General features: G+C 43.7%; 1 protein-coding gene and 1 non-coding gene across 3 annotated transcripts in view; one reads left to right on the forward strand and one right to left on the reverse strand.

The window, feature by feature from the left end:
- Positions 1-22,374, forward strand: part of LOC104590308 (transferases/nucleotidyltransferase) — a 37,619-nt gene extending 15,245 nt beyond the window's left edge. Inside the window, exons 1-13 of one of the 2 annotated variants that reach the window (XM_010248923.3) lie at positions 9,964-10,545; positions 10,651-10,746; positions 10,923-11,000; positions 19,455-19,535; positions 19,615-19,834; positions 19,914-19,972; positions 20,401-20,450; positions 20,535-20,622; positions 20,714-20,983; positions 21,086-21,178; positions 21,545-21,649; positions 21,856-21,972; positions 22,080-22,374. In XM_010248923.3, coding sequence (XP_010247225.1) covers positions 10,480-10,545; positions 10,651-10,746; positions 10,923-11,000; positions 19,455-19,535; positions 19,615-19,834; positions 19,914-19,972; positions 20,401-20,450; positions 20,535-20,622; positions 20,714-20,983; positions 21,086-21,178; positions 21,545-21,649; positions 21,856-21,972; positions 22,080-22,160 — 1,404 coding nt within the window. In that variant the 5' untranslated portion in view covers positions 9,964-10,479 and the 3' untranslated portion in view covers positions 22,161-22,374. Of the gene's footprint in view, positions 1-9,963; positions 10,546-10,650; positions 10,747-10,922; positions 11,001-19,454; positions 19,536-19,614; positions 19,835-19,913; positions 19,973-20,400; positions 20,451-20,534; positions 20,623-20,713; positions 20,984-21,085; positions 21,179-21,544; positions 21,650-21,855; positions 21,973-22,079 lie in introns of those variants that run through there. The other variant, XM_088891578.1, reaches the window with a different exon arrangement.
- On the reverse strand, positions 10,187-10,259 carry TRNAA-UGC (transfer RNA alanine (anticodon UGC)). The gene has a single exon. It is a non-coding gene; the product is annotated as a tRNA-Ala (tRNA).
- Positions 22,375-22,762: the final 388 nt, after the last annotated feature.

Below are 22,762 nucleotides of genomic sequence, written 5' to 3' on the forward strand. Positions count from 1 at the left end.
TCGTCACCAGCAAACGGTGCCCGCGAACTGAAGAAAGCCTCCTCAGCATAGTGCAAAGAGAGGGAGAGTCCATCCGGGGCTATATCAAGCGGTTCAACGATGCTTGTATGTAGATACCGCGCCTGGACCCCGTCGTACGCCTTGCAGCAGCCAAGAAAGGCGTGACACACAAAGAGTTCAAATGACACATGGTCGTCAACCAGCCAGCAACCATAACCGAGTTTTTGAAGCTCGCGGACAGGTTCATAGCCACCGAAGAGGAGATCAACTAGAAGGGCAAGGGCGTGCCCGAAAAAATAAAGAAGGAAGGAGAGCCCTCCAGTCAAGGGGACATCCGAAAGAAAAAGGATACAGTTCGGGGGGCAAAGCCGGGTCAATTGTTTCGAGCTCCTGTAGCGGACCGAGCTGATTACACCCCACTGAACGCGAAGCGGGCCGAAATCCTGATGGCGATCAAGGACACCCCGTACGTGAAGCGGCCACCCTATCTGAGGGGGAATCCCAATGAAAGAAATAAGAGTTTGTATTGCAGTTTTCACAAAGATCACGGTCACAGTACCGAGAGTTGTAAAAACCTCCGCGACAAGATAGAGGAGCTCATCCATCGCGGATATTTGAGAAACTTTGTACAAAATATTAATAAAAATAGTAATAAAACAGGTCAGCAAGGGGAGCATGATAAGGATGCTCCCGAGTCCAACAGCAGGCCGGCCGAACAACCGCAGAGGCAACCTCCAGAGGAGAGGCCAGTTCGAGGGACCATCCACATGATAGTAGGAGGATCGGTCGTTGCGGGTTGCACTTCAATAGCAGCTCGGACGTCAGTTCGTGAGGCCATTCGGGAGGAGCAAAACCCCCCAAAGCGGCCGAGGACAGAAGAGCCAATTTTCTTCACAGAAGATGATGCGCGAGGGGTCCACTATCCCCACGATGACGCGCTCGTAATAAAGCTAAGAATCAACGAATTCGAGGTCAGGCACGTACTCGTCGACTCAGGCAGCTCAGTCGACATCCTCTTCAAAGCTGCGTTTGACCAGCTTCAGTTGCAGAGAGGCGACCTGAAGCCTACAGACACTCCTTTGGTGGGTTTCAGCGGAGAAGAAGTCCGGCCCCTTGGGAAAATAACAGTACCTGTGGAGGTCGGCACATGGCCTTGTGTGGTCAGATTCAAACACGACTTCCTGGTGGTCGCGACCCCCTCCCCCTACAATGCCATAATAGGTCGACCAATCACCCATGTCCTGTGGGCGGTGGTCTCCACCTACCATCTGGCTATGAAGTTCCCTATAGACTTCGGTGTGGGGGTAGCGCGGGGCGACCAGCTCGAGTCCCGCAAGTGCTATGTCGCCGCCTTGAAGGGAAAGACCAAGGTAGCTGACGACCTCGAACTGGAGCGACCTACGGAGCAAGGCGAAGAACGAGCCGCACCCACAGAAGAAACCGTCGCAATCTCGACCTCGGCGGCAGACCCAGCTCGGATGCTTCAAATCGGCGCTTCCGTCCAGCAACCTCTACGATCCGAACTGGTAAGTTTCTTACTTCAAAATTTGGATATTTTTGCATGGTCCGCGGCAAAGATGCCCGGTATAGACCCCGACCTTATAACTCACAAGCTGAATACTGACTCTATAGTTAGGCCAGTTAAGCAGAAGAAACGCGACCTAGCCCCGGAGCAGTGGAAAGCGGTCGGCGAGGAGGTCGAGAAGCTCCTCGTAGCTGACTTCATAAGAGAAGTCCACTACCCGAGCTGGGTAGCCAACCCCGTCCTAGTAAAGAAGGCCAACGGCAAGTGGCGTATGTGCGTCGACTACACCGACCTGAACCGGGCTTGCCCAAAAGATTGCTTCTCGCTCCCCAGAATTAACCGTTTGGTGGACGTGACCTTAGGGCATGATTTGCTAAGTTTCTTGGACGCCTATTCGGGCTATAACCAAATCAAGATGGACCCGGTGGACGAAGAAAAGACTGCCTTCATCGCGGAATTCAACCTGTACTGTTACAAGGTTATGCCCTTCGGTTTGAAAAACGCAGGGGCAACCTTTCAAAGGCTTGTAAATAAATTGTTTACGTCGTTAATCGGCAGAAAAGTAGAATGCTATGTAGATGACATGGTCATCAAAATTCAATTCTCACATGAATTAATACAAGATTTGCATTCTGTTTTTGAAATTCTGTGTAAGTTTAATATGAGACTGAACCCAAACAAGTGTGTATTCGGTGTGACCTCGGGCAAGTTCCTAGGATACATCGTTAACCGGCGCGGCATTGAAGCCAACTCGAATAAGATTAAGGCCATTTTAGATATGAGACCACCCCAGAAGTCGAAGGAGGTTCAGAGGTTGAATGGTCGCATAGTCACCCTGAGCCGCTTCATGTCCAAATCGGTGGACCGCTGTCTGCCATTCTTTAAGGCAATTAAGAGCAAAGGGTTCGAATGGACCCAAGACTGTCAGCTCACGTTCGACGAGCTCAAGAAATACCTCGCTAGTGTGCCGACCTTAACCCGGCCTGAGGAGGGCGATGTTTTAGAACTGTACCTCTCGACAAGCGACGAAGTGGTCAGTTCGGTACTAATAAAGGAAGTAGATTGGGTCCAACGACCCATCTATTATGTTAGTAAAGTATTGCAGGGGGTAGAGACGAGATACCTGGAGATAGAAAAGCTAGCGTACGCACTGGTAATTGCAGCTCGGAAGCTCCGCCCGTACTTCCAGGCTCACACTATTATCGTCCTTACTGAAAAACCTCTGAGGCAAGTCTTACTTAAGCCTGAGGTCTCCAGTCGGTTGACGAAGTGGGCCGTTGAGCTCAGTGAGTACGACCTCTAGTACAAGCCACGAACTGCCATTAAGGCCCAAGCCTTAGCAGATTTCATTGCCGAGTGCACATTTAGCTCCGAAGTCCCCAGGCCGGTTGAGCATGAGGCCCCCAGCTTGGGTGAGCCTGAAGCTGCCAGGCCGGTCGAGTCAAAACCCCGTGATGTAGCAGCCAGTGTGGCATCTCTCCTAGTTCGGCCAAGCATGAGCTGGGATGAGGAGCCTTGGATTCTTCACGTAGATGGCTCCTCGAACCAACAGGGCAACGGAGTCGGAATAGTCCTGCACGGCCCAAGTGGCACGAAACTGGAGTACGCGCTACGCTTCAAGTCGCGGCATCTAACAATGAAGCAAAGTACGAGGCATTGATAGCTGGACTAGCCCTAGTTAGAGAAGTAAAAGCAAAGCACATTGTTATCTGCAGCGACTCCCAGCTCGTGGTCAACCAGGTCACCGGCGAGTACGAAGCTCGCGAGCCAACCATGTTTGCCTACTTGACCAAATTCGGAGAGGCCCTGCTCAACTTCCAGTCACATTTCATCAAGCAAATACCAAGGTCAGAGAACACTGAGATCGACGCCCTGTCCAGACTAGCCAGCGCCAGCGACATTACCATGAGGACCGTGTACATAGAGGATTTGCCCCATAGCATTCTCGGGGGGGCAGAGGAGGTCGCTCCCATCGTTCAAGCAGAGCCGAGCTAGATTGTCCCACTCACGAGCTTTCTGCTAGACAGGACCCTCCCTGTAGATCGCAATGCAGCCAGAAGGGTGCAGCGCCAGGCAGCCAAATACGTCATGACAGACGAACAACTGTACAGGAGATCCTACACGCTCCCCTATCTGCGTTGCTTGCGACCTACCAAAGCTGAGCTCGTACTCCGTGACACTCATGAGGGATTATGCGGCGGACACTTGGGGGGTAGGGCCCTCGCCCAGAAGGCACTTCGACAGGGGTATTATTGGCCAACAATGAAAGCAGATGCTATTGAGTTCGTTAGAAAATGTGACAAATGCCGGAGACATGCCAATATTCACCATCAATCCGCTGCCGACCTCAAGTATCTCACAAGCCAGTGGCCCTTTGCATAATGGGGCATCGATCTACTCGAGCCATTCCCGCCAGCAACGGGTGGAAGGAAGTTCTTAGTAGTGGCAGTGGACTACTTTACCAAGTGGGTAGAAGCCGAACCCCTTGTAACGATCACAGCCCGAAATGTCCAAAACTTCTTTTAGAAGAACATCGTGTGCCGCTTTGGATTACCTTGGGTATTGATTTCCGACAATGGCAAGCAGTTCGATGATATCAAATTCCAAGACTGGTGCCAGGACATGGGAATCCGACAGAATTTTACTTCAGTCACACACCCTCAAGCAAATGGCCAGGCAGAAGTCACGAACAGAGCCATCCTCCGTGGACTAAAAGCACGACTGGACCGAGCTAAAGGATTATGGGCAGATGAACTACCCAGTGTTCTATGGGCCTACCGGACCACGGAGAAGACCGCCACGGGAGAAACACCCTTCAATCTCACCTACCGCATCGAAGCAGTGATCCCCCCAGAGATCGAAGTACCTACGCTACGATTAGAAGCATACAGTGATCAGACAAACGAAGATGAGCTACGTACCAACCTCGATCTACTCGACGAAGTAAGGGACCTCGCGTACATCAGGACCGCAACCTACCAGTAGAGAGTAGCTCGGTATTATAATGCTAGGGTCAGGAGGCGGAACCTCCACGTTGGTGACCTGGTCCTTCGTAAAGTTATGGTACTTGAGCCCGGCGCTGGCAAGCTCGGGTCCAACTTGGAAGGTCCCTGCCGAGTGAAGCGAGTGCTCGGGGAAGGAACTTACGAGCTCGAGACCCTCGAAGGGAAACAAATACCTCGGGCATGGAATATTGTCAACCTAAGACAATACTATCTATAAGAATTGAGTAGGCCACGAGCCACTCCCAAAGCCTAAGAGCTAGAATACCGTGCTAATATGACCTCGGCACAACAGGACCCAGTCGCCTCTATGGCTTGGGTAGACTCCGAGAGTGGGCCATGAGCCACTCCTCCAGCCTAAGGGCTGAAACACCAAGCTAATGAAGAAACCTCGGCAGCATACAAAGCCAAGTTTCCCCATCAGCACGAACTAAGTACTTGCAGCGCCTGAGGTGCAGGCGGCTCGGGCACGAACCTTACAAAAAATAGCCCGCCCTGGCATGTGAAGAATTAAACCCGTAAGGACAACTGACAGCAAACTACCTCGGGTGCAGACAGGTTGGGCGTGAGCCCTACTATGTCCCTCACCCCGGCATATACAAGGCTACCCCTACTAAACAGTTTGGGGCCACGATGACCGTTAAGGAACTCCCACCTCGGAAGTTCAATTCGATAAATTAACAGCTTGGGGCGAATGACCACTCCGACAAGATAAAATACACAAACTCTTGGCCAAAAGAAAGAAAAAATCTCTTCATTACAGGAAGTTTGGCACATAAATTTCATTAAGAACGTCTTGATTACAAGGGAGGTTAAGTTTACAAATACAGGGAGCAAACTACTTCGAAAGCTCGTTGCCTCTGTTAGGGACCTCCTCGTGGGCAGTAACTGGGCCAGCATCCTCTGCTTCATCTTCGACGCCCTCGTCTTCTGAATCTGGATTATCTTTTGACTGACGCACGATGTCGTCAGTGATTCGTGAAGTGATGATGGCGCTTGTATCCAGGTCGGGGTAGAGATGCCTGATCAACTACCGACTAAGCTTGAAGCCCTTATGGTAGGCCTTCGTCATCATGTCGTCAAACCTTGAAGAGTTGACGTAGTCAATGACGGCCTGAGTCTTGGCCTCCTCGAGGTACCCCACTTCATGTTCCAGCTTCCCCTTCGCCTCCTTGAGGCCTTGCACTTCAAGCTTCAAGGCATCCCGCTTAGCCTTGAGGTTGTCCACCTTGAGCCCTAAGGCCTCCTGACCGACCTTGAGGCCATTCACCTCGGCCCTCAGCTTGTCTTTGTCTTGGGCCAGCTCCCCCTTCTTTGCCATTAACACCTCGATGAAGCTCTTCTGAGCCGAGGCGTCACTCTCCAGGCGGTGGACCTGACAGCGAGCTGCCCTTAACTCAGTATGGGCTACGCGAGATGACTTCTCAGCCTCTAGAGCCCGCCTCAGGTGCCGATCTGATTGAAGGGTCAAGGCGCGAATGGTGGTGTTCACCTGCAAAAGGGAAACCGGTCAAGAGGGAAATCAAAAAAAAAAAAGAGAGAGAGAGAGAAGAAAGACTCACCACCATAGTATGAGTGGCAGCTCGGGCGTCGAGCTGACCAAGAGTGAGTTCGGCCCACTCGCTGACCTCCCCCGGGTATGCAGCCAGCTTGCTCTTCTTCAGGCTACACTGGGGATTTAGGATGGTTTGGCTCCCCTGACCCTCCGAGCTGGAAGCCGTCATCTCCACATCACGAGTGGAACTCTCAGAGGCCTTGGCGGCAGCCTCGGCAACAGCAGCATTGGCCTCGGCAACGCTTTCACCAGTAGGTCCGGTGGGCTTGGCAGCAGGCTTGGTGGGCCTAACGGCAGGTTCCGCAAACACCTCGGGCCCCTTAGGCACGACCCCTTCTTCCAAGTCAACGACAGGCGCGGCTACCACCTCGGGCCCCGAGGCTGAAGTCTGCAGAGGTTGGGGCTCGGCTGAAGCTCACGGGGACTCAACGCGCGCCTTCTTGGCTACGCGTATCTTTCTCTTCATCTGGCGGAAGAGCTTCTGGTTGTCTATTCTCTCCGCCTCCATGGGACCTGCAGCAAAACACGACATCAACAACCCGAAGTAAACATATGAACAGAAAGACGAAGTGAAGGAGGACTTACCCAGGCTCAAGCTCGCCTGGACGAGCTTCTCCTCAGAAGTGAAGTCTTTATAATTCAACCCGAGCTGAGCCAGTGACTGGAGCACCTTCTTGGTCTTCCCGTCTAGGATGACACCGGAGTCTTGAACGGCTATCCTTCAATCGGTGGGGAAGGGCTACCCCGTACTACTCCGAACTACGAAGTAGTCCCGCTTCCAAGCTGGGACTTTGCTCGGGAGCTTGTGCATGAGTTTGAAACCCGGGTGGGGGGACAGGTAGTAGGATCGCCTGTGCCCGGGGAGAGCGCCCGAAGCGCTCTTCTTTATGGCCAAAATTGTGTTGAGAACATCTAAATCTATGGAGAGGGAACGGTCAAAGCAAAGAGAGATGGACCCCACCACATTCCGTATGGAGTTCGGGTGGAGTTGGTCCAGGGTGATGTTAAAGTGTACCAACACCTCAACGATCAAAGGGTGAAGAGGAAGTCGGAGTCTGGCTATCAGTTGCTCCCTGAAGATCACGATCTCGTGAGGACCGTGCTCCCATGGGAAGTTGCCGGTGGGAAGGCTATATGAGTATTCCTTAGGGAGGCGGAACCTCTGTATGAGGTCCTGAAGCCTCTCCGAAGTCATTATAGAAGGGCCGAACTGATCTGGCTCCCGACCTCGGTGGGAGGTGGATGCCAGATGACCCGAAGCCACCCGTACTTCGGATGGCTGAGCAGTAGAGGAGCCACCCCGAGCCGAGGTACCCACCTCGGGCTCATCAATAAGGCTGTCTACACTAGACGACATAGAAAACTAAAGCGAAGAAACAAATTGAAAAGGGGAAGGAAGCTCAGGAGGACTCACCAAAAGAAACGCAACCGGACTAGGAGAACAGGACGAACTGAAAGACCCGAGCTAAGAGACCTCCGACGCGAGCTCAAACACTATCGACGAGAGCTTTGTGGCAAAGAAAATGGCCAAGGGTCCCCCTATTTATAGCCACAGTTGCGGGTTCCTCGAGGCGAAAACGGTTGAGCGCGTTTTTGATGTCCGTGAAGACCGAATCGCGTGAGATCCGCGCGTAATCCAGACGTGACTCGAGTCTTTTTTTTGGTCAAACCGGGTGCTAAACCGGTCCAGCTGGACAAAGCGCGCGACAAAGCGGCATGAAGACCAACGCCATATCCACCCGGCGTGTCATGACCTCCCCGCGCTGGGTCATTGCCGCCAGCGCAGGGAGTGGGGGGAAATTGATGGAGGGTGATTTGGCCCGACCTCGCAGTACGAGTACACATGGGCGTGACCTTGCTCAAACAGTGACTCAGCATGATAGCGCAACGGACGTGACTACAACTCGGAGGGAAGGTCCCACTGAGTTCAGCTCGGCAACTGGGCGGATGAACCACTCGCCGGAAGCCGTCTCACTCGCACCTCCTCTCCGGGGTTAAGGCACTTCGGGGTTCCCAGAGTTCGGGGCACCCTGACCTCTCTTGAGGTCCGAGCTCCTCCCAATGGACCTCGGGCCACGCCGATCCATCTCTAGACACCCCGAGGCATGGACACCTCGGGTCAGCCAGCTCGGCATAACTTGCTACAGGCAGCTTGTCACTCAAGAGATAGCCCGACTCAGGGTAATTCACAGAAGGGTAGCTCGGCATACCGCAGGAAGGCTTCCTGCTCGACCATCGTGCCCGACAAATCTGTGGACAGCAGACATATCCCTCGTTAGAAAGCGCCGCGCCTGTCACCTTCAGAAATGTGTCTCGCACCTGACAGGCACGTACCCTGCAACGACGGCCCCGCGTGTGCCACCTCAGCCTTGCTAGTAACGGTTGTGGCAGACTGACGACAGTGGCAGTTATACCTATCTTGTCAGAAGCAGAGGGCGTGAAGCAACGAAATTCATTTATAAGGGGCTTATTCTCAAGGAACAAGGTATCTTCAAATTACTTGCGCAATCTTCACTCTTAGCCTTCGTTTTCCCTTCGCTTCTTGCACAAAGTACTGACTTAATCATCAGAGTGTTCCCACCGGGCAAACCCCCGGGAGAACTTCTTCTTTCCTCTCGTCCCAGGTACCTCTCTGGAGCCACGCGAGTGCCAGTTAGGAGTGACCGGATCGCGCTACATCAGATTGGAAGCAAAGAGAGTTCCTCTGGAAAAATAACAATGGTAGGAAACCCATACATCTGGTTAATTGGAACAGAATTTGCACCTCAAAACATTGGGGAGGTATGGGCCTAAGGAATCTTTGGTGGGCTAACCAAGCCAACTTGGCCAAACTTGACTAGAGAATTTTGAATGAAGAGGATAATCTATGGGTCCAAGTTGTAAGACAAAAATATCTAATGAAGAAGGAATTTTGGAACCTAGACAACAACAAAGGTTATTCTTGGGCTTGGAAAATGTATTCTTTTAGCCAAAGACCTTATTAAACGTGGTATTAGTGTTACCATTGGTGATGGTAATAATACCAAATTCTGGTTGAATAATTGGGTTGAGGGGGTCCCCTTGTTAATGAGGTTAATAGAGACACTATTGTTGATATTAACATCAAAGTTAGCGAGGTGATTGATAAGGAGAGACTCATATGGGATAAAGCAAAAATTTGCAGTTTGGTCCCTGTTTCATCTTGGAATAAAAGTAAGGCTATTTTTATCCCGACTAGGGATGAGAGGGACAAACTTATTTGGAGACCCAACGCAAAGGGTAGATTTTCCATTAAATCAGCCTATAATGAAGCTTGTATTATGAACGGAAATATCCCCGGGCGTTGGTTCGAGTCAAAGAAAGTGTGGGGTTTGAATACCCCTCCCAAGTTCAAAATTTTCTTGTTTTTACTCCTCAACCTAAATCTGCCTACAAAGAAAATGCTAATTATGAGAGGGATGGATATAGATGGCTCCTGTGTAATGTGTGGAGAGGAAGAAGACAGGAACCACATTTTTATAAGCTGCCCTATTGCTAAGCAAGTATGGAATATTGCTAAAGACTGCTTTTCGGATTCGCAACGACTTAGGCAAAAATATTTGCGAATGGTGGAACTTCATCTCGAGTAATAACGGTATGAATTTGGGTGACGCCTATAACAAGGATAAATTTGTTCTCCTCTGACAAATTTGGAAGAATTGCTCAGTTGCTTGTATTGCCAGGGACCACCTAAGTCATATTTTGGATCTCAAAGCCTACAAGTTAGGTAAAACTACAACTAATGTTATTGAAGCGTGGGCGGCATGGGAGGCCGACAATCTTAGTCTCAACTTCTCAAACAAATACATCATCATCGAAGGAGATTCAAAGCTTGTTATCGAGTGTCTAAAGAAGAGCTACAGTCCCCCATGGAGAGTTCGCCCAATTATTGAAGATTGCTATACCTTAAGAGAAAGATTAGAGGAAACGATTGAGTATCATCACATCTACAGAGAAGGAAACATGGCTGCAAAGCGAGCGCTCTACCATGAAAATAAAAAAAGTTTTTATTTTCATGTCATTCTGGATTTATCAAAAAAAGTTTTTCGGATTAGATTAATAAAAACATGAAAATAAAAAAAGTGATGGAGATGCAGGGGATTGAACCCTGTACCTCTCGCATGCAAAGCGAGCGCTCTACCATTTGAGCTACATCCCCTTTTTATTATTTTGTCCCTTAATTAATTACAAATCAACATATCCGATAATCTCCATTCCCCCCTAAGACTCTGCATAAACCTCCGCGGCCGGCCTTGGTTATTCCTCAGTCCTCACAGCCCTCCAGTTCTTTGCTGGTTCATTTCCTATTACCATATTAGTCATCTTTTCTTGTATTGTTTTCCATTTGGGTGTTTACTCTTCTCTGGCTTCCGTCTGCAATGGACTTCCAAGTGGTCGTCCTCGCCGGCGGCACTTCGAAGGAGCTCGTCCCTCTCGTTTCCAAGGTGTTCATCAACTCCTTCCTTAACAGCCCAGGAGAAGAAGGAACAGATTCTGTTTAATATTTGCTTTCCCACAGTTTTATTCACGTTTTGCTCTCTCAAATGCAGGAAGTTCCAAAGGCGCTGCTTCCCATCGCGAACCGGCCGGTTCTATCTTACATTCTGGAACTCTTGGAAGCTAGTAATCTCAAAGATCTCATTGTTGTACGCTCCTTTCATCCCAATTATGCCCTGATTGCGCCCCCTGTTTATTTGGCTTTCTTTGCTTGATTTCTCTCTCAAATTTGATTTTTTTCCCTTAAATATAAGTACATGTTTTGTTTCAATAACAGTTACGATCTTTGGGTCTTTATTTTTTATCCCTTTTAATTGCTGGGTAGGTCGTTGAAGGAGAAGAAGCAGCTGTTCGGGTTGGCGGTTGGATTACTGGCGCTTATGTAGATCGTCTCCATGTCGAGGTTCTGATTGACCTAGTTTTGTTTGATCAAAAGTGCAAATATGTTCTTTATAGTTTCTTATTGCTTTCTTGTTCAAATTTAATTTGAAGTTATTTCTACATTATACAACACCATGAAAATAAGGAGGATAAATATAATGTTATTTGCGAGTGTTTGATACCGCCTTGTTAGTTTTCGTGATAGAAGTTCATAGCTTGGAGATGCAACCAACAATGGCAATGCATTATCAGCTTCATCTGCTTAGCTGGAGCGTGGTCATTAGTCATGCTGATTGGATTGAAATGGGATAGATTCAATCAAGAAGACCTGATGTAACATACTGCTCTATTAATTTATTAATTAATAAAGTTCAAAAGAATCTGTTAATGATAAAAACAAAACTGATTGTAATGTTATTTTGTTTCTGAATAATCTCTTTGTGGAGTAACTATTAATTTTGGTCACCTTCCTTGCATGATTATACTGTTATTCTTCAGCCACCTAGTCACCAATTTTGAATCACCTTCAATCTCCACATTTATCAAGCCCAGTTCACTTGCAATCTGTATCACATTTATCAGCCTGGTTCTCTATCCTTATTATTGTCTCCTTCCATGGTTACTTAAAAGCCTCTAGGGTCCTTTGGCAAGGTTGCTCCTCTTCCACTTATCATTTACGATGACTGCATAATATTTTGGATGCCCTTTTGAGCAGTGCAGTCAATGTCAACCTCCAAGGTTTTAACGTGGGGAGAGAGAATTCATATTTCTCATTTACAGTATGCCAACAACACTATCATCTTCCTTGAAGAAGTGTATAACTTAAGACTTTAAGAAGAATTTCGAAATGTTTTGAGGCTATCGCAGGACTTAAGTGTAATCTAGCTAAGAGTAGCATCATAGGGGTGAACCTCTCTTAGGTGAACTTGGAAGAGTTTAGAAATATTTTAAATTGTAAAGTGGATAGTTGGCCTGTAAAATACTTGGGGTTGCCTTTGGGAGGAAGACTTGATGCTTGGAAGACAAATTATCTTTCCAAAGGAGGCAGACTTACAGTTATACTTATTAAGGAAACTCTGTCTAACTCGCCTTCATACTTTCTATCTATATTTAAGATTCCAATTAGAGTAAGGAAACTCTATCGAACCCAGAAACTGTTGTTTGGGGATATAGGGACATCATCAAATAAGTCAAATGGCTTACAAGAACCATGTCAGTTAGCTTTCAGTGGGTTAGTAGATCAGCAAATGCTTTGGCAAATTCTTTAGCTAAACAAGGGGCTTCAAGGGATTCTCTGTTTTTGGCTAATTTGTAACTGCAATCTGAAAAGAGTTGGGTTTGGAACCACCTTTAAGAGGAGGTAACACCTCGTGCCTCCTCTTAGGGTGCTTCATGCTTGTACTATTTCTATCTCTATTTAATAAAATACCATTCGCTCATCAAAAAAAAAAAATGGGATTGAAAAATTACAAAGAGATTTCCTTTGGGATGGTGGGGGTGACAGGAGGGATCATTTAATTAATTGGAAAATGGTCTGCAAATATAAGTCGGAGGGTGGACTAGGATCGGCACATATTCTGGATTGTGTTTTTGGACAAGTGGCTGTGAGATAGTCTCTGGGCTTCTGTCATTAGAGTAATTACAAAAAGAATAGGAATGGATGGAATAGCAACCTGTCTCTGTATAGAGCCTTCTCCAGCAGCCATTGGAAACACATTATTTCTTACTTTGACCTTTTTGTTCCTTTCTTGAACTCAATTTAGGCAATGGTAATCATATCATATTCTGGGCTGACCATTGTATAGGACAACCCCTTTGTTCCTCCTACCCCAACCTTTTTAGTCTCTCCTTGGATTAGCAGGCCTTAATCTCCTCGGTAATTACTAGAGGGGAGCAAGGCCTCTTTTAAAACTTCAATTTTTGTAGAGCCTTAACTGGTGCAGAATCTCAGTCTATCTCTGCTGCTTTTCTTGCCCCTCACCCTCAGTCCCCGGACAAGGTGGTGGTAGGCTTAGCAACCCCCTCTTTCCCTTTATAAGAAATATTTTGGATTCCAATGGCCCCTCCTGGAGTTTGCTTCTTTTTGTTGGAGGCATCTTGTGGAGGAATCAATACCTATGACAGAATTTTAAGGAAGAGAAACGGTTGTTGGTACTTAAGTCCTCATTCTCCTTATCAATTGTGAGGTTGCAACCTTTGGTAGTTCTTCCTCAACCTCTTCCATAGAAGTAGCTACTATCTTTGAAGGGAAAAATTCTTCTTTGGAAGACCTTAGAGGGAAGAGTTCTTCCATTAATTAAATCTCGGATGAGTGCAAACCAGTCGTTTAGAGGCATATCTACGGGAGACTTGGAGAGGAATTTATTGCAGGTCTGTACTCTTCTTGCATGGCACCCCCTACAGAGTTTATACTTAACTTTGATGGAAGCTTTAGAAATTCATTGAATCACAGGGTTCAAGCTGGTATTGGGGCTTGAAGTATTAAATCAAATGGGGACCTGATCTGGGCCTTGAGTGGGCTAATTAGTGTAGCAGATGCTGCTGAACCAGAAATCTGTGTCTTGTTGGTGAGCTTGACATCTGCAGTGGTGGTTCTTACCTCGTTGAGTGGTGGTGAAAGGTGATTCCAAGAATGTAATCTGCTGGACGAAAAGTTATAAGAAGGATGCTTGGAGATTCATCTGCATTTTTCATGAGATCTTGGAAGGCAAGTCTACTATGATCTGTCATTTTAGATGGATTCCCAGAGAGATGAATTGTGTGATTGATGATTTGGCCAAATCAGGGGTGGGGACTGGGGAGGGATTTTTGCATAGTGACTCCTTAATGCCTTTGTAAATTCTAGGTGGGTCTTTTTCAGCTTTTGGTCCTGTTTGGTATTGCTGTACATCTCCTCATGTACATCCTTTCCCTCCTGTTTTGCAATGAAAGTTATCCTTTTGTTAAAAAAGATCTAGAATAACCAATCTACTTATGAAGAATAAAGCCAGAAGTTCAAGGATAATAGCTAGCCAAGTGGTTCAACATAGGTAGGGATCTGTTACCAACAAAATGCTACCAACCCTGTCCCAAGTCCCAACAGGCCACTGCAGCCTTACATAATATCTCCCTTGTCATTCAGGGGGAGATGTTCCTGATGCACGGCTGCAGAGGCTGGTTGGGACGTTGTTGGCACTCCGTGTTGGTAGCTGATCCGAGCTTGTTCAACACTACCCAAGTTGAAAAGATGTAAACTCAGAAATGGAGGATGAATGGTGAATGAAATACAATTGGAGGCTAGTATTTGGTTAGGTTGCTTATGATGAAAGACTAGAAATTGACAAATAGTGAATGGATTCAATTGACTGCAAGAAGTCTGTAAAAATGGTGTTGGTTGTTGCTGGTTTGTGTGATGTTTTTAGGTGTTATTGGATACAATGCCAACTACTGCATAGATATTTCTAGATGTGGTCTATAGCGTTAACACTTCTTAAATATATAAAGTGGTATAGTTAAAAAAATATATTAGAAAAATATCTCAACATGTCAGAAATATGATTAAATTTGGCAACACATAAGTCTTGAGAAATGACATTTAGCTTCAAAAACTAGATATAAGCACATGATACATGCATACTGCATGGAATACGTGTACCTGTACCCATATCTGTGTCCATGTCTGTATCTGTATCTGGGCATCATAGGAAATGAAAAACATTTGGAAATTGATGCTCTATGACATGGTCATATCTGTTCAGGCAGACTTTAATTTTGAATGAAGTGGTTGCAATAAGCATGATGAATCTTGTATTAGACTGCAATCATTGCATCTTGGGCTTTGCATCATTAAGGAGGTGTACTTAGATGATGCAGTTATTGGACAATTTTGGGTGCAATTTCCACAGGAAGTGCTCAATATTATCCTAATGCTTCAGACTGGCTTTTAGCCATAGAGTACTATTGAGGAAGTTTGGAAAGCTTTTACCTTGAATGAAACAGGATGCACATTGGGGTCTAAAGGGGATTGTATTTGTCGAAAAAACAAAAAAAAAAAAAAACATTTGGCTTTATTTCTAATTCCTACCTTGGCATGACATCTGTGCTAGTATTGTCTTCTGAAGACAGAGAAAAAAAAGATGCACTTTTGATCCTGTCTTTTGTTTTTTTTTTTTTTTTGATGAATGAAAAAAAAATGGCATTACTGTTATAGTAGGTCATTAAGAAAAATGGCATTTTCATCCTTGTAATATGAGTGGTGCTGCATCTTGCTTTGCTAATTTATTCTTTGGAGGGAGGAGGGATTGCATTTTTATTTGGAGTCCTTATTTCAATAGGATTTTAAAAGGACAACAGGTAAACAAGGTTCTTCATACATGGGGTTATGGGGATTTCGTGTCTTGTCCATTTTTTATTTAAGGTTTACATGGTGCTCACCCCTGTTTGCTAACATTGATCTTCCTTAAGGTCATTGGTGTATCTTTTTTGTGCATATTTGCTAGCATAGTCTTCCTTAAGGCCATGATTTCTTTTTGACCTGATCTTCTGAATTTTCCTCCTACTCCTGATGTACCATGATCCCCCGAAGAGCAACTGCCAAAGCTAAGCTTGATAGGGGGTAATCGTTACTGAGTCACAGATCATTTGTAATAATGAATTTGGTCCTTGCTTTCTATCTTCTAATGATCTAATCAACTGAGAAGCCTTTAAACCAATTGGATTTATTGTGTAGATTAGGAATCAATTGGAGTTCATGTTTTTGTTGAACTTGAGTCCCTTAATGCCTTTGAACCTATCCAAGTAAATCCCACTTTAGTCAAGGCTCCTTTGAACCTGTCAAATCATGTATTGGGAGACTTTCAAAACATACGATGACTTATTTAGTTTACACACCTTTTCTTTAGTAGTGTGCCTCCATAGAACCTCATTGAGAGAACCATGTACACTTCATTTATGTCACTTTTCAAAAAGGAATTTTTCATATCAAATTGATAACTCAACCATTACTAAGAAGTTGCAAATGGCAGTAAAACCTGTATAGAAATCATCTTGGCAATAGGCACAAGCATTTAGTCTATACTAAATGTTTGTGTATTACCCTTAACAACTGGCCTTGCCTTGTTATGTTTCAATTGTGCCATTTGCCTTGTACTTCATGGTAAATACCCATCTACATCCATCCAGTTCCTTTCCATCTTGAAAATCAATCGTGTTCCATGTTTGGCTCTTTAAAAGGGCATCCATCATGGTTTGCATTACTTCTTCAATTCGGGCTTAGAATGCTTCAGACACATTCCTAGGCATAGACTTAGAGGACATAGAGACAAGAAAAGACTTCTAGGTGGGTAAGAGGAAGTCATAGGACAACTATTGTGAAATGCTATTAGTAGTCGATGATTTATGCTTTCCCTTCTGTAAAGCAATAGGAACATCAAGATCGTTAAACTTGATTTATTGAGGAGATGACAAGGGAATACATGTATCAGAATTTCTTGAGGCAACATCGTTACTAGGAAGAGGCACAACTTCATTACTAGGATCAACCCTCTTCCATCTCTAATAAACCTACAACTCCTTTAGGGTACTGCAATCAACTAGTAAAAGGAGAAAAAGTTGGGTTAGATAGAGAAACTGATCAACAGGCATGGGAATAGGAAGAGAAATGGCTCTAGAGACCAAAATCTTTCCACCACTCTCCGAATGACTAGAATCATGAGTAAAATACAGAACAAACTCAGAAAATAATTGCTATATCAATAAACCTAAATAGGGGTGATGACCTCTATATAGTGGATTGACAGCGGGATTTATGTAGATAAACCTAAATAGGGGTGCAAACTGTGCAACTCAAACTTGAATCTTGCTTGACCTAACTTAGGCACTTTCACATGTCGGACTGTTATTCTTGGTTTGCTGGTTGGTAGTCTGAAAACTAGAAGCCAACCTGAGATGAGGTTAGTCTTGGGTTTAGGCCTTGGATAGATTGATCCCATATGATCTTCACTACTTCACCATAGATATGTGGATATACTTTCATCTGTACTTGTATTAACAACTTGTGGTAGGCCACCTTGGGGATATTCAAATATTCCACAACCAATGGTGTGAAATGTGAAATATGTATGCAGATCTTCAAGACATCCTCTCTCTTTCTTTGATTTTCTCCAACTATTGCACAAATGCCTGTAACTCTGTAAGTTGTAAGTTCTCTTTGTCTCACTACTGTCCAAATTGAAACTAAGCTTCTTTGCATCTAATAGTAAGGTTTTCATGATTTTTAATATGTTTCATAGAATCATAGGTTGATGGGCATCTTCTAGTTTCTTTGTCCATCTCTTTAGCATATTCACTAGAGTCATTGTGGTATATCTCATAAACTTGATGGTTGATTTTATCTAGCTTCTCTGCATTTGTTTTTGTTGAATTATTGGTTTAGTTTTTAGTTATTATGTTTTTTTTTTTTTTGGTTTTGTTCATTGAATATGGTGGCAGATGTATTTATGCCATTCCCAGTCTAGAGTCTTTATGTAATTCTCAGTATGTCCTTTCGGAGAGAGTGGTTCTTTGCCAAAATGAATTTCTTGTTTGAAAAAGGAACAAGAGAGCAGGTATACTGGTGTTCATGGTTGGTTTGGATTGAAAACCACAAGGAATCTTGTATTGATTTTTATTGTTTTCATAATGAAAAGCAAATTTATCTCTTTTGTGGATATATGTAAAAGGCTGAGACATGCAAATCTCTGTCTTCTCTTATACTTCTTTATTGTTTTTGTTGTTTTCATTGTGGATTGATACAGGGATATCGTTTGAAGCCAATGGTATCCCAATAAGTGCTATTTTAGCTAGGATTGATCAAGGGAATTGTTTAGTTTTTGATTTGATGTCAAGGAGTTGTTAGAATAATATAGATCTAATGACAGGGTGTTGCCATGTTGATTTGGTGACAACACTATTATATAGGAAGGATTTAAAGAAATAGAAAGAAGTCAGAACATCTCTCCTTTTTAGTGAGATCATGAGGAAGCCCAATTATGAGAATGGGCAAGATATTGCATTACTTGTGCAAGGAATGAATTGGAAAGGAAGGTCATCTGACAAGGGGTCTAAGAGGGGCAAGTGAAGCTCTAGGCTTAGAGGTAGGAGTAAGGTAACTATGAATGTAAGGAATTTGGCCACATAAATAGGGATTGTCCTTTATGTCTTGACAAGAAAAGGAAAGGTGATAAACCTAACAGTGTTGCAATTGCATCCAAGGGCGAATTCCAGTTATTTTGTTTGTGTGTGTGTTATCAAGGATACATATAGTCTAATATTTCTTAGTTGGTTAGAGCATTGTAGTTTTTAGCTATGGGTAGAGTCATGAAATCCATACCTGCCTATGTGATTTTGATGAAGGGTTAAAAACTTGAAGGTTTGTATCATTTGATTGGGAGTAAAATGGTTTCCAAGACCTTGATGAATTTTTAGAAATGGTGTGCATAGAGTTTTTAAACCATACATAAGGTTTTTTTGCAGTCAGGGTAGAACAAGAAATACAAGATTTTAGGTTACAGATGATGGTGAGATAATAATTTCTGCTGGTGGTGAGGAAGGACTTAGGTTCCTCTCCGAAGTTAATTAAAATAGTTGACTCAGGGATAGCCATACATGTGCGTTGGTTGTATTGTTCACATCAAGTGGAGTCAAGATTGGGTGTTTCGGGTTATGTGTTACTCATTTTGGTGCTTTACGATGCCAATTGATTTGTTTGTGGTAGTAGCACAGATAAATAGGTTAACACATTGCAGATCTTAAAGGTGGCTGCAAAACAAGCCAAGATGGAGATTGTTGAGATATGCCTTGTTTTGACTGACTAGTATGATAGTTGATGGCTGAAGAATTTGTTGTTTTGTAGCTTCTTGAAGTGGTGTAAGTCATTTTGATGAAGACTCCTCACAAAAATAGGGCCAGAGAGAGGTTCACAGCATATGGTTTTTTGGCAGATCTGGGGTCTTGGGAGGTATGGACTGGATATAGGCCCAACCTTCGGCATTTTGCACATAGTGGCTGCTCTCAGATTTAAATCCACATTTTCATGCTTGTCAACCTGACATTTTACCATTACACCAGGCAGTGGCCCCTTTGGAATCATTTATAGAGTTCCTTAAAAGATCTGTTGTTTTGTAATTTCCTGAAGTGTAACTAATTTTGATGAAACCTCTTCACAAAAAAATGTACTCTTTTTATCTTTTAATGAAAATTTCTGATTGTACCATTAAAAAGAACAGAATGACCTGCCAAATCTTCTCATACTTTGCATTAAAATAAAAGAACTCCATTTGCAATATGATGATACAAGGAGTTTTAAGTGCTTCATTATTATTTTGCTACTAGTGTTTGGCTCTTGTGTGATGTTTCTGTCCTAGATCACAGTGATCAATCTAATTTTGATGCATTATTCAACATATTGTCTTGCTTTTCCAGTAAACAAATGAAAATGTTGTTGCCTTTCTATTCTTAGGTAGCTCGAGTCCCTGAGGATGTTGGAACTGCAGGGGCACTTCGGGCTGTTGCTCACCATCTCACTGCAAGTGACATCTTGGTAAGAGTCCATATTTTCTGTATGATTTATTTCAGATGTATTTGTTGCTTTACAGTTGCAAATTCCATATTCTTTGTAGGTTGTGAGTGGTGATCTTGTTTGTGATGTGCCTCCTGGGGCTGTAGCTGCTGCTCATAGAAGACATGATGCTGTAGTAACAGCACTGCTGTGTGCTGTCCCTGTTAGTGGACCATCAGAGACGGGAGCCTCTGGTGGAAAGGACAAAGCCAAGAAACCAGGACGGTACAACATCATTGGGTTGGACCCAACAACGCAATTCTTACTATATATAGCAACAGGTTTGATCTGTCTAAAGTTCTTTTGTATGCCATCTCACCATATATGCTTGCTTATTTAAGTTTCTATATTTCTTGTTAGGTGCTGAGGTGGAGAAAGATATTAGATTCCAAAAAAGCATTCTTCGTGCTGTAGGTCAGGTATAGATTTTGATGGGAATTCGAGAGTTCAGTTATAAGGTGAAACTTATGTCATCTGTCCTCCTTAGATGTGGTCTTTTTTTTTGATATCATCTGAAGGGGCTACACAACCGGGGGGGGGGGGGGGGTAGCCCATCCCCCAACCCAGGTACAGGCAGGATTCGATCCCAAGTCTCCTTGGATGTGGTCTTGCTGCTTAAAATTAATTTTCTTTTCCACCATGCCCAAACCCTAACTTTGTTATTTTTTATTAGTAACCAGATCCAAGAATTTATTAATGTTTGATACTTTTTATTAGTAAAAAGACGAAAGAATTTCCTAATGATTAATGTGCAAGATAACATGCTCAAACCCCAAATTAGGGATGTAAAAAATTTGAAACTAGTCTTGTTGTTTTGATGGTTTATATTTTGATACTGATTATGTAGATGGAAATCCGAGCTGATCTAATGGATGCACATTTATATGCATTTAAGAGGTTTGAGGTTTCTCTCTTATTTTCTGATGATCTTCCTCTGCCTTAGTCTCTCCATTCTGACATTTTTTTCTCTAACTATATCAGATCTGTTTTGCAAGAGGTTTTGGATCAGAAGGATACGTTTAACAGCATCAAGCAGGATGTGTTGCCATATCTTGTTCGAACTCAGTTGGTTAGTCGTATGAAATATATCCATGTGTTATTATTTGGCTCTTGTTCCATTTCTTAGCTTATTTAATTTTGTTACTCTTCTTAAACTATAGAGGTCAGAACTGTCATCCAATGGTATGTCACAAGCAGAAGAAAATTGGAATGGGAAGGTAGCTTCCCAGGATAACCAGGCATTATCCTCTCAGCAACTGCCTCCTGGCATGATCCCTACAGTCCCTAGCTTTCATGAGCTCTATGCTTTTTGTCCTAATGGTTCTTCTCCTCCAAAAAGGACACATAAATGCTGTGTTTATATTGCCAGCAAGGGCAAATATTGTGCACGTTTGAACTCTATCCAAGCCTTCAGTGACATAAATCGAGATGTAAGAGCCTTTATATACTGTAAGCCTGTAACTTTTTGTCATTTGTTCTTGTTTTATTTTTGGGTTGTTAAAACTGATTGTCTCATTTATAACATGTGTCAGGTCATTGGAGAGGCAAGTCACCTCTCAGGCTACTCCTTCTCTGCCCATAACAACATCATCCACCCATCTGCAGAGCTTGGATCAAAAACTACTGTGAGTTGGATTCTTTTCTCAGTCACGCTTACTTTTTTGCGCTGCTGATAGCTGCTAATGCAGCTATAGTTGTTGCTGGCCGGCCAATATAGTTTCAATAAATTATTATTTTCATTAGGATTTCTTTCAAGAACTTTGGAATTTTAGAACCATGTCAAATTATGGGAACCACAACATGAATGTTACTACTACTAGATTTCCTTTGACGTTCTGTTGTGGAAATATGCCTTTTGGAGTCAGATATCTTGTTTCCTCACCCAAGTGTTCTGTTTGATGTTTGTTCACCCAAAATACCAAGAATTTTGATTTTTCCAGGATATGAGATTACACCCTTATACACTTACCAGGTAGTTTTGATTGTTCTAGGTGGGACCACAATGTATGCTTGGAGAAGGTTCACAACTTGGTGACAAGTGTAGTGTCAAGCGATCTGTCATTGGTCGTCACTGCAGGATTGGTTCCAATGTAAAGGTAAGCTGAAGTCACTGAGAATGAAAGGTAGATAGTCTGATGTCCTGAAGATTTTTAATGTTTTATTTAAATTTGGTTATAGCTAGCTACAACTCTTGGGCTTCATCTTATCTTACAAGAAATCTTAGAAACTGATATTTGTATTTTGTAAACCTATTCCAATCTGACATGGTGAAATTAATCTTTTTCCTTTGTTATATCTACAGGTTGTGAATTCGGTTATTATGAATCATGTTGCAATTGCAGATGGGTGTTCAATCCAAGGTTCTGTTGTTTGTAGTAATGTGCAGCTCCAAGAGCGTGTGGTCTTAAAGGATTGCCAGGTTCTCTCTCTCTCTCTCTCTCTCTCTGTAAACAAACCAAAAAACTAACACATGTTCCTTCTGAAGTTCTTTTTCAGTATTTCATTTCTTGCCGTGTTTTGACTCAGGTGGGAGCCGGTTATGTTGTTACTGCCGGCAGTGAATATAAAGGGGAGTCCTTAGCAAGAAAAGAGAAAAGTCAATCTTAACGAAAACTTTAAGTTGCATCACTTGCATTTGTTTTCTATTTTCTGTTTTCTTTATTTGAGTAATGCAGGCTCATGTAATCTTTTTGGTGCTTGAGGGGGATTTCTATCAAATCTAACCCTCCAATATACAAAATTGCTAAGCTTGTGTAATCAACTTGTTTTCTTATTCTTTTTTTTTTCTTAACAGTTTGAATACAAGTCACCTTTTGTAAAAGTCATAGTCTTATTCTCTTCTTGTGGCTGCTTATATAGTTATAGCTGGTAATGATCATAAAAAAGACTTGTATTGAAGGTGAAGATGAAGTGCAAAGAGCAACAGAAATTCTCTCAGATAGCCTTGATGTTTTCAAAGAGGACTTAGACTAAGGCTGTGTTTGGTTTCTTGGTGTTGTATAGATGTGTTTGTACCAATGTTTTAAAAACCAACCCGGAAATGAAGCTGTTTTTTGTTTTGGGTTCCGGGTCAGCAGATCAACTGTCCAGGTTGAACGGGTTCATAAATACAGCAAATACGAAAATTCAGAAAAAATAATTGCAAAGAAACTGAAAATTAGAAATCGTGAAAGAATAAGGTAAACCGATAGATAGAATGCATGAAAGAC

The sequence above is a fragment of the Nelumbo nucifera genome, chromosome 7 (assembly GCF_055504915.1).
Source record: "Nelumbo nucifera cultivar China Antique chromosome 7, China Antique-T2T, whole genome shotgun sequence".
Taxonomy (NCBI): Eukaryota; Viridiplantae; Streptophyta; class Magnoliopsida; order Proteales; family Nelumbonaceae; genus Nelumbo; species Nelumbo nucifera.